At 42.4% G+C, this 12,080-nt stretch overlaps 1 protein-coding gene across 1 annotated transcript in view; it reads left to right on the top strand.

Moving 5' to 3' along the window:
* LOC143149119 (uncharacterized) overlaps positions 1 to 11,557 on the top strand; it is an 88,381-nt gene extending 76,824 nt beyond the window's left edge. Inside the window, exons 3-5 of the mRNA XM_076316211.1 lie at positions 651 to 806; positions 4,224 to 4,577; positions 7,218 to 11,557. Of these exons, the coding sequence (XP_076172326.1) occupies positions 761 to 806; positions 4,224 to 4,577; positions 7,218 to 7,348 (531 nt within the window). The 5' untranslated portion in view covers positions 651 to 760 and the 3' untranslated portion in view covers positions 7,349 to 11,557. The remainder of the gene's footprint in view (positions 1 to 650; positions 807 to 4,223; positions 4,578 to 7,217) is intronic.
* Positions 11,558 to 12,080: the final 523 nt, after the last annotated feature.

Raw genomic sequence — 12,080 nt, 5'->3', positions numbered from 1 at the left:
TAATTCAGCCATTCGAAAGCGGTGGCGCTGCGATCGATCGATCGATACATCGATAAATTTATTATCTAAAGCGTAGTTAGCGCCCGTATTCGAGTTTTGGTCTCAAAATGAGCTAAATTGATTACAAAACGTTGCGTTTAGAGGTTCTAACAATAGACCGCGGTAGTGACTGTGAAATTCATTACTGGCGGGAAACCATAGAACAAGATGTAACGTAATCAAATGAAATCGTGGAGAGAATGTAATCGAGTACTTTTAAAGATCGTTTCAAGTTCAATTATTTTCTACCGGTTGAATATCTTTATATTCAATTAATAAACACGAAACGAAGATATCTTCCGAGAAATGTCTAATACTCTATTTACAACCATCTGAGTTTCTACATTATAAAATTTATTAATTGTAAACAACAAAAAAATCGTTGTACCCAATAAGGCGATGTTCGAACATTAACGAATTCAATAAGATTCTTAATATCGACTAATTGCGATTCGTCACGTTTTCGCGTGTACTATGCTGCTTGGAACGAATTCTCGAAGCTGACCGTGCTTTGTTTAACCATCCGATGCGTTGATTTTCTCTTCGTATCTGATAATTAATCTTGCCTCTAATTGGTCGAGCTCACTGACGCGAGTGTTCTTGCTTTACAGAAATTTCCATGCTAATGATTGAATCGTCGCAATCGAGCACAACCAACAAACAGAGAGGACGATAGTGCGGCAGAACATGACCTTCGCCGAAACGACCTGTTGTTGACGTTATGGGGTGGATCTTCCTTGCCAGTATTTTACTCTTCTCCTTATGCGGTAAGTATTTATCACGAAACGCCCGTGTATACCATGCATCGTTGATGTGCAATGGAAAAAGTACTGTAATGTCAATTCGAAATTGAAACATCATGCTTAAAACGCTACAAAACAGATATCAATCCAAAAACTTCTTTATGTCTTCCCGAGGTGAACCGAAAAGGAGTTTTCTTTCTATTTGTTTTAATTAATTTCAGTTAGTACAAGTGTTCAGTTACATTGGGTAAGGAAGACATAAGCACCCACTCATGCTATATTTTTGCTCATAATAACACCTTTACCTTTCGAGATAGAAAATAAAAAATATATTAACATCCTGGGATCTCGAATGTCATTGCAACCACCTTGGAGCTTCTGGTGAAAAATAAATAAAAAATAAATATATATCATTCCACATTTAGCCGACCTCGAGGCGTCCTTTGAGCTTCCATTTACAAGTAGAACAAAAAATAAACGAGTCCGGAAACCTAATTTTCTGTGTCTAAAAGTGAAGGAGTTATTTCGATGGCTTGTTTCAAGTGCTTCACCTTGTATATATCATAACGTTGTATTATCAGTATCTGAAATTTCTTTTTTCCCCCATTTTATTTGATTTCTTGGCGATTTTGCAAATTTATCTCCGGCTTTACGTAACTATTTCAAGTACCCCGTACGTAAGTCTAATTTCGTAATATTTGTCTAGTTTAATTTTTACTTGTCCCTTTGTAATATTCTGATTTCTTTTACGATTTACTTTTAACAATAGATACTTCGTTAAACGTAACATTTTGCTCGCATTGACTGCTTTCCTTCTCTTGTAATAGAATATCGAAACCGCCTTTCGTGAAACCGAAAGAATTTCTCGTTGTTCAAAGAGATGTTCGCATTTGCTTGAGAGTGAATGTTTCGAGCACCAGTTTATTTCAGCAATGTTTTTGAAGCATTAGTTACCGTAAAACTTCAATCACTCGTTCGTCTATAAATGTTTAAATAAGTATATTCTCTTCTAAAATGTCTGATCACTGTAAAGAGTAAAGTGTGCTTCTTAAAAACGTAGTCGTTTAAAAAAATATTTCATTAAATCAAGTCAGTCTTGAAGAAGTTGAAGTTTGTTCCTCTGGGATCAGTTATGTACACTGGCCTCGCTACGACCACGCGATAAGAAAGTCTAAAGATGAAATGACTATTACAAAATTGTAGCAGCAATACAAATTTTTATTATCAACGAGATAAATTCAGGGGAAATATCTGAATCGATAATATTCATTTACGATATATGATATAGTTTCAATCGTGGAAATTGCATACATATATATATTGAGATAGAATATAATACCAGAGGATAGATACAAAATAAATTTATCAAGTGTGCAATAATATACAGATGTTTCAAAGACGATCAGCTCATACTTGTGTAATTAGAAAGCATTAAAAATAAGGAAAGCAATTTTTTTGCTTTTAATTTTCTTTTGTTACATTTTCCAACTTGAATAAAATACATGTACGCGACAGAGGTATACTTTTGTCTACAATGATACCAATATTTGCATTTTAATAGCAAAACTTGAGACTTTTACTTTTAACAGGAAATTATGTTTGGTTTATTATATTAATAGATAGTACATATTTTCAGTAGAGAAACGCCAGGTGTTACAGATTTAGTTTCCTTTTTCCATTATATACCAATCCGGTATGATAAAATTAATGTTTTTGTGTGACCATCAACAGGTATACATTAAAGGTGCTGTGAAAATTTCAGTGACATGTGCAAAGTTCCGGGTGAAATTAATTTCATATCTATAACACTGCAAAATAGTTTTTTATCTTCTTAGCGGTTCTGCATGCGAATAAACTGGCACTAAATTTTAAATCCGGTAAATTTATTCAGAGATGATGCTTACTATCAAAGTCAACGGAGTATGTTTAATGATCTCGTCGCGTAGAAATTTAAATTACGTCCAGAGAGGCACAATTATCATTGAATAAATTTACCAGAAATAAATCAACTGCTTTTGCAGTGATTAAAAAAGCACAATCCCATCCACAAACTATTTTCCTCGACAGTGAAACTTGGAATCGTGTATACACCTAACGATGCGTGATGATTATATTACAATACGAAATAACGTAAAGGTTCATTAACGTTTAAGGAAAGTTTATATTGTTCGTCTTTTATTCGTCCACGAATTGCATCCTGATTTTTATAGGTGGTCTTTAGATTAATTTTGGAATTCTAATCGTAAGACAATTTTATGTCGTTCTTTAAAATTTAAATGTATTCGTACCGAAGTTGGATCAAACTCAATTAAAAGTAAAAGTTGTGCCTGACACGTATCTTCCATGAATAAGTTATCTTGTATAGTCAACTGAAAGTAATCTAATTATAATTTCTCACCTACTGAATAATTTCGGATCTCTTTGAATCCATCTAGAATCACGTATTTGTCCTCATTGAATCCCACTCAGTCATCGATCTTGTGTTTCCAAACTACAATCTCCTCTATCGCATCATAATTAATACAGAACGAGGAATAATTATCGAACTTACTTAAAAGTTTAAAGCACAATTTGAAATCGTTAGTTGTATAAACATTCGTTATCGGTCGCGTTACATCCCCAGCTCCTTTTACTGACCCCCTAATGTCACACAATACCATGAAACTGAAAACCACGAAATATACTATAATCAGGGCAGAAGATTTTGGCCGCTCAAACTCATTGTCCCCATCACACAATTCATCTTTCTTGCCTCTTCGACTTGTCTCGATTAAACCGCACATCCGAGAGCGGGTATAGACAGGTGTAACGCAACGTGTAGTAAAAAAAAAAACCCCCAAAGCCGACTCTACACCGAAAGTAGGATATCTAAGGTCTGTTAGAAGTCCGCTTTCAAGCGTAGACGTGGCTTTGGACCTTGCGTTATACCCGTCTACAGGACGTTAAAGAAACGATCGAATCTTTCTCGAATTAGATTCCTCGCGCCAACACAAATCAAAAAGTCCTTTTCCGTTTCTCGATCCGAGGCTTCGTTACCGAGATAGAAACGTTTAAAGTTTTCGCGCGTGCGAGGGCGTGTCCTCGCGTATGACCGCGGGCGCGCGGTCAGCTGACCCCGAACGTCGAGCGCCTGGAGTCACAACTTGGAACGCTCGTATCTCGATAACGAAGCATCGGATCGGAAAGTGGTAAAGGACTTTCCGATTTCTTTTCGCGCGGAGAATCGATTTCCGTCGATTCTGTATACCCGCTCCAAGAACGCGGCCCGTAAGTTTCCGGAGAAAGAGAAGCTCCAGGTGCTGGTCTCGCCGGAGCGAGGGTATCGTGTCCAACGCGATTCGTTGAGCGGTCGAGATCTTACGCCGTGATTATGGACTCGTGTGGCCAATAATAATTTGATCGGTGTACATTGATTTTTCACGCTGCCTTGGATTAAAAAAGCGGCGGGATTGCCGTTGCCACAGGGCGGTGGCGGGGCGGGGGGCCATGGACAGCCGCAGGCTGGCTCGCCGAGCACCCCGGGCCCCGGCGGTGGCACAGCTGGCAGCGGCGCGAGCAGCACCCTCGGCGCTGCTGGCGGCGGTGCCTCTGGCTCTGGCATCGGCGCCGCCGGTGGAGGTGGGGTTGGTCTCGGTGTTACTGGGGGAACTACCGGCGGTGGAGCCGGTGGCGGTGCCGCCGGTGGTGGCGCAGGTTCGTCCGCCGGACCGGCTCGTCGGGGCCGAGGGTGGCGCGACTGGCGCCGCGGCGACCCCACCCTTATCAAGGGACTTTGGAAGTCGAAGGGACCTCTAGGTAAATCCTCGGTTCTCTAACGTTGTCGAGACCTCGACGGTGGCTTGGTCGGTGTGCGCCCCGATTTTATGTTGCTCTGTATCTCACACCGTGACTAGTTTCGTTTCGTTCCTCGTTTGCAAGTCGAGTACCCCGAACGACGACGTATGCTGTTGAAGAACGTACGGCTGGGAGTTCGCGAGAGACACCCGCCAGGCGAGAATTACTTTCGTCGGTTGGATCGCTTGGTGAAAAATTCGAACTTCAATAACCTCGACCTTCCGGGTTAATTCTCGGGAGCTCCTAACCTGTACTCGAAGTCGGGTCGAAGTGAAAGTCCACTCCCACTTGTCTTGTGTCTGTCCTACATACTTTGAACATAGTTTTCGAAACGTATAATTTTCTCTCAGGGACGAGTTTACGGTTCATAGTATCCTAGAAATTTTCTAATATCTAGAATCTAATATCTATTATTTACATCGGTACGTTTGTACCCATATTTAGATGGAGTGACCGCGAAGAAGTTAATTTTGACAAATGTCATTTTACGAGGTGTCGATGATACTTTCGATGTACTTAATTCTATCACCAATGATCGCTCAGTGGAATAGGGAGAGAGCGGTGGGAAAATGTTTAAATGAATTCTTTCTTCGGCCCGACTGTAGATTGAATACCTCATATTTGCAAGAGAATTTGTAATTGTCAAATATTCAGCTTGGTTTCCGTAGTACGATGTTTCTCCGTGTAATTTGTTTTCGATTTTTGTTGAAAGCATGCGTTATTCCTTGGTTGATAAATACCTGTTTATTATGTTTTCCTTCCTGTACGTGCTTTACGGGAAAATCTATTGGAATGTGTACAGCTTTTAATAAATTTACTCGCAGTTAATCACCTTCAACCGGTGATGCGTAGTAAACACATTCTGAACTTGCTTCATTTTGATATTCACGTATCGATGTTATTGCACGCGTGTTTTAAATAGAAGTTGAACAGGAGACTTTTGATGTTTCATTGGAATCAATAGGCGAGCCATCGTACGAAACTTTCGCGCTGCTTGTGTTAGATTTTTGGGTTCTCGGCTTAAATAGTTTCACAACGTGTCGCGTGAGAAACTTTTCAAGTTTATGACTTTACTTTGGAAACAGCTGCGAGAAAATCTTATATTGCGACAGTGAAGCGTAAACTGTGTCTCTGGATGGTCTAATTTTGAAGAAAGTAGTAGTGCATGATACGGTAGAACGTGGTGATTTTAAAATGAGAAAAACTTGGGCGGATAAAGTAGATCTGTTCTGTTATTTCGCTGTCCGCGTGTTCGTATTAATATTATCTTATCTGTACAAGACGCAACAGGGATTTTTTTACAACGAAAGTCTAACTAAAAATTAAATCAATTGCTCATCTTCGGTACGTTTTCTGCATTAAATTAGCCTTAGCTTAGCTGTAAATCGAATGTAATAGAAAGAGGTGACGTGAAAAATTCATGAAACGAGTGAACAGTATGCGTCTCTTTGCTCGCAGTCTCTGCATCGGGATTCCGATTTAACTTTCAAATTCAGGGGTAGATCAGTGCAATCTTAGATTATACGTTGAATACTGTATTTCATTGTGACTTGAAATACTTTTTATCCTCTTGGAGAACGAATGTAAAACGTAAAACCTTAAGAGTTTAAATACAAAATAAACTATTATTTTTATGAGGGGAGATACTGTTTGTAAAACACAAAATTCTCTATTTTATAGTTCGCTTATATTACAGTGTAGGAAAAAAATAATACCCACCTGATAATTGGAGCATTTAATTTATTTTCAGTATTCAAATACATGTACGTAGTCCCTTAAAAAAGTAGAAAAATTTGCTTTGTAATAATGTTTGTCACTAGTATCATCAGTGACTCTTGTGTAGCTTAAACTATGTTAAGAGACGTTCCTTTACATCAGGTTACGTGACTCGCGCTGTAATTAGCAGTACCTCTCCACGAATGTTTAACATCGTTATTTAAACGCCCTTGCCATCGTTGTACCATTCTATGTTATTTTATTTCGCTTTCATTTGTTTTATTCGCGAGACCACGCTACGTATGATGTTCTTTACCTTACGAGGGATGTTGTCCAAGTGCCCGCCATCGTACATCTTCGTTTGTACTCAACCCTAATTGAGAATTTATAGAGTTCAGTGGCTAACCTTTTCGATCGGTGATATGATACCAGAGATGGGTCAAATTTAATTCGAATAAAACCAACTTCAGCCATTTACTCAAGGCATTTATTCAATTGTACAATTAAATTTTGACTTGCTTACAGTATGATATATTTTATACTATGATACAAATTCTAATTTTGATTCAACGAATAATAGATAAAAAGCTCGTACCAAAAGTGAGAAAAATAAATAGAAAGAAAGTAAAAATAAAGAGAGAGAAAGAAAAATACATCGCGAGTTTGCAACCAGCTACATTTAATAATCAACAAGACACTCCAAGCAAGATCTATTTCCACTTGGACAATGTCTCCCACGGGACGGCTGAAAATAAAAAATCCCCCCTACCCCCCTGGCCCCTAATTGCATGCGACGCACGTGTCTGTTCAACGAATGCATCATTAACGTTCACGGTTACGCGGCCAGCTGAAGTTAGCCAAAAAAACCACCTATCCCCCGTGCAGATTCTTTAGGAAACGCGGAGGCGTATATCTTCTTAGCGCTGCTGATCGGTTTCGTCACGGTGGTGGTCGGCTGTTGGCTGTCGGACAATTGCTGGTCACCTGAACCCGAAGGAGTGGTCACTCTCGCATAGCCTAGTGCAGACTTCCGTTCGTCCAGGCGATAACAACTAGCGCGCCGGCCCTCCTACAGGAGTTTTCAGGACATCGGCCAGTCGGAACGGCAGAACGTCGCTGGGAATCAGCGTCCGTTGCTCGATATTAACGACAACCACACGCTACTACCAATATGACGCGATGCTCGCGCGGGACACTTTGTCGCGGGCCGTACGAACGGGAGCGAGGCACCCGATTGGTCGGTGCGACGTCACGAGTACCCCCGTTATACGGTACCGCGCAACGTCGTCGAAACGGAAAACCGAAACGTATCGTCGTCGCAGTATCGACATATCCGGCTCCACGAGCCCGATTCGAGCGTACCGCGAATCACGAGGATCGCGCGTATACGTTCACGTTCCCATTTGCGCGCCCACGCGCCGCTTTGATGCGCCGCGAGCGATCAAACGACGAAAGGAGGCTGTAATTAGCGATAATTGGTGACCCCGAGTGCGCGGAGTCAGCGAACCTCGGCTGACGCGCGTGACCCCCGATCGGTGGTGGGAGGGGGCCCGTGATTCGTCCGCGACGCGATCGGCGCTCGAACGCCCGCCCTATTGGTCTGCCCGCGTCGGATTGCTCCCGGCGCCAGTGGCGCTGCGCGCGCATCTCGTGGATCCGACGACCGCTGGGCGCGCGGCCACACGCCGGTGATTCAATTGTCCGTGGATTACGGTCTCCAAAGCGGGATAACGTCGTCTCGTAAACGTCGATGGCCCTCGACGTACGAGGGATCCATCGAACCGGAACGAGCGACAATCCACGAGCTATAAACAATAAACGGAACAGACCGAACGCGATTCCGTCACGATCGGTAATTCACGGACCGCGGGCACATCTCTACCGGACGATACACAACGCAACGGTTTACGGGCGCGGAGGATCGAATTCCACCTTATGTTAGCAACCCCTCCCCTCGAAATTGTACGAATAATGAGGTGTACAGAAGTAAACGATTTTTTAAAGACACATCATCGGGAACGTTTTTATTCTGTCTTACGGCGAGAAGAACGGGAGATGTACTCCGTGGTACGGCTGCGCGTTGTGGCAATGGCTTGTGACGAGTTTCTACGTACTTTTCGTTTCTTTTTCGAGGTTAGAAATCGATCCCGAGCCGCGACACGAAGCTTGTAACTTTTATCGAGGTGGTCGCGGCGCTCGTGTAAATAGAGAGGTTAGGTGCGTTCCTCGGACTCTAAATTTCAGACAGCACTTCCGTGGAAGCAATCCGTGGATCTCGGGCGATCTTCGCGATCGAGTTCGTGAAACGATTGTCCGCGCGACTGCGCCGATTCCCGTGGGATCCACGCGCGAGTGTTTCTCGTTGCCGAACGACGTGGAAGCGCGAACGATTTTCGAGCAACCGTCGTCACGGAAGTTGGAACGTCCGAAGACGAAGTTTCTTATCCCAAAGGGAACGAAGTTGACGGTTTTCGAAAACCCCGGACATCGCATCGCGGTTTTAACTCGCCGCGAACGACGGAGATATTCATGAACTCCTCGCGATCCGGTCGTACCGCCATCTTTGACCTCCCGGTCTGTTTGAATGTACACCGTGTTACGGGTTACGGGTTGCTTCGCGGAACCAAGATCGCTGAAACTGCATTACGCGCGATTGCGGCGTTTCGAGAATTGTCACAACCCACTGCCGCGCCGCGTATTTCAACGCACACACGGAACGGTGCGCAAAAGTTTCCGGACAGTTACTTCGCAAAGGGGGAAGAACTAACGTCAGTGTGTACAGGCTGACTAGAAAGCGACGTCGCATAATTCGCGCGTACAATTCCCAAGCTTTCGTTTCCACGACGCAATCAGCTCGAGTTACGGCTCGAATCGCCCGCGGATGAATCCACTCGAGTTCGATAAACGCGACGTGGCCCGAAATGTTTTTTACTCCGGGCAGAAATTTCTCAGGAATTGCAGCCAGGTTGCCACGTTTGAGCGTTGCGAAGGTATTCGCGATAACCTCGAACGGTTGTGTCGCGGAGATCGCGTATCCTGGTGGTCGAAAGAAAATTATCCCCGTCGAACGTCACCGATGTGACTGTCGCAGTGTCACAAAGACCCTGTGTCTCTCGTACAGACCAATGACAAGTGTTTCGGACGATTCGTGGTGGGAGGAGTGACCTTGAGCGGCCAATTCAACTTGGCTCTACCGTAGGACGTTTTCGATGGTGTACATTTTGCGACGTCGCTTACGAATCACTCTGTACGTTAGCGGAATCGGGCTCGAAATGTTCTGCGAACGAACGGGACGATTTTTGCGCTCGTATCGTTCGTTTATCGTACTCGCGCTCTTGGACTATTTTTTTTTTTTTTCGTTTAAAATTTATTCCGGCTGTCCCCCTTCGCGACAAGTTCGAAAGCTTTTGCACATCGCTGGCCAAGTTAAATAAAGTAGTAACACTTGTTCGAGGCGAACGTTGATTACCCAACAGCAGCTGTTTGCCGCTGGTCGAGAGTAACGATGCTTGATCGTTACGGGCATCGGTGCCGAGCAAGGTGTAAAGAATCGCCGGTTGTTTGTAATTTTGTAAGTTTTATAATACAATTACACTTTATACAATGAAACGCCTCTTGATACTCAATCGTGGGCCGTCGCCTCGCATTTGAAACTCGATCTTCGATCGGCGTCACCGGTGGAAACCTCGTAGTTTCCATTACGCCCGTAACAGCGAATTAACCGTGACAAATTCATGCACCTGCGTCACCCTGTACATAGTACACGGGCGAACCATGAACCCTCGATCGATCGGATTTACGGTGCTCTCGTCGCGGAATCTCGTCGTTAGATACTTTTGCTCGTAGCTACGAAACAACGTTCGATTTGTTAACGTTAATCCAAAATTCCGTTTCATTGAAACTTAGAGTGGATCAGAATTTATCGTTGGATCGTTAACTTCGTTGCATAAATTGATATTGGGCCGTGACTCGAAGATTTGTTCAATCGAGACGAACGTGTATCTTAGATTCTACAGTTGCGTGTACAGTTACGAGTGAATACCGGGAGATTTAATGAAATTTGAAAATTCTAAAATAGAACACGAGAGGATAAAAAAATATCGTCGGTTAAAATTTTATTTATTTTAACTCGAAGAGATTGGAGCTTTCGGAAAAGTTTGTTTTTAAAAGTAGATAACTTTTGTTCAAAATATTTCTCGACCCGGAAAAACAATTCGAAATCCCTCGCAGGGAGTGTATTTCGGTCGATGAATTTCTAACGGGCGTTTCAATCTTTGAAATTGTCGATCGGTGAGAATAAAATGGTACGTGGCACGATAAATTACAATGGTTCGCGAATTTATCCCGATTTTAATCAGAAAGAAAATTAAGATTTCCATGGCAGGGCGAATGAATAATTCATCGAGTCGCACCGTACACGAAACTTTCTGTTCCATTTATTGAATCGAAATGATTCCGTTCCGTTCGTTGTATCTTTATTTTATTCAATCAGATATCCGTGGAATATTCACGAAGGGTTCACGAAGGTTTTAACAGTTCGGGCACGTGTCTCGTTTTGATATTTACTGACTACCTTCGAAATTTGCCTACAAAGTGAAGTTTAACTTGGCACAGGTCAAGATGTCTGAACCGGCTACATCGAGCTTACGCAAAAATATTAACCCTTTGCAACCGGAGCCGCACGAGTATAGGTCACACAGTCATTTCTCGCGCAATCGGGTTCAAAGGGCTAATACCACGTACACCGTTTCCTGTATTTTCAAAATCGAGGTTTCATGGTAGCTAGCCATTTTAAGCGTTAGATCGATATCACGTAGAAAACGGAAGAAACCCTCTTTATTTTTTATTTCTGCTTCGTTCGAACATTCTAGACTTTAGTCGAATATTTGATCAAATATTTGGTGTATTTAAACAAACAGTAAATATCGTACAGTATTTTATTTCATTTCTGATGTTTAGTGCGTTTAGCGGAAATCCCCTTTAATACGTTTGAACAGAGTATTTTGCACGTGCACACGTACGAGTTTTCTCGGTACATTTGCGTATCGATTGACCGATTCAATTTCGAATCAATGGCCACGTACACAAAGAAGGAACATTTCCTGAAAAGGTTCCCTCCCTGCGAGCTGCTTTCTTATATTTTTAGAGCGCAGATTTGTCTCCTGACACGAAGAAAAAGGGAAACGGCGAACCCGATTCGATCGATCGCAGCCATATTTTGTTTTTTTTTTTAAAAAAAGAAAAGAATCACCTGGTCGTGTACGTATATTTTAACCGTTCGGTTACCAACGAAAGGTGAACAAATTTACGAGACGTTGTTACTCGAGCTTTCGTAATTTTAAATACCATTTCGATCGTAGGCGTTTTTAAGTTTCTATCTGTCGAGAGAACATTCGATTTGAAAGATTTATTCCTTCCAGCACTAGAAAGAATATATTTTTCAAATCAAACGGAAGTTTTATGGTATCTGGGTGTATCTCTTGGAAACATAAATCTTTGTCCCTTTCGAGTAAAAATGGTGGAACGGTTTTTTTCCCCGCCCCGATAAATCAAAATATTTGTTCGCAGTGGGTTTCAATTCGTAACAAACGTCTGAAATTGTTTACATTCTTATAACGTTCGATTCGCGAAAGATATTATCGGTTTTATTTCCCGCTGTCGTTTCTTTCCCATAATCGTGATTGAAATTTACGGTTATGGCTGCAAGCTCGATGCATCGTGGCAACGAATCTCGAAGAAAAAGAAGCG

The sequence above is a fragment of the Ptiloglossa arizonensis genome, chromosome 7 (assembly GCF_051014685.1).
Source record: "Ptiloglossa arizonensis isolate GNS036 chromosome 7, iyPtiAriz1_principal, whole genome shotgun sequence".
Lineage (NCBI taxonomy): Eukaryota > Metazoa > Arthropoda > Insecta > Hymenoptera > Colletidae > Ptiloglossa > Ptiloglossa arizonensis.
Note: the sequence above shows the minus strand (reverse complement) of the source record. Positions and strands in the feature narration are given on the sequence as shown.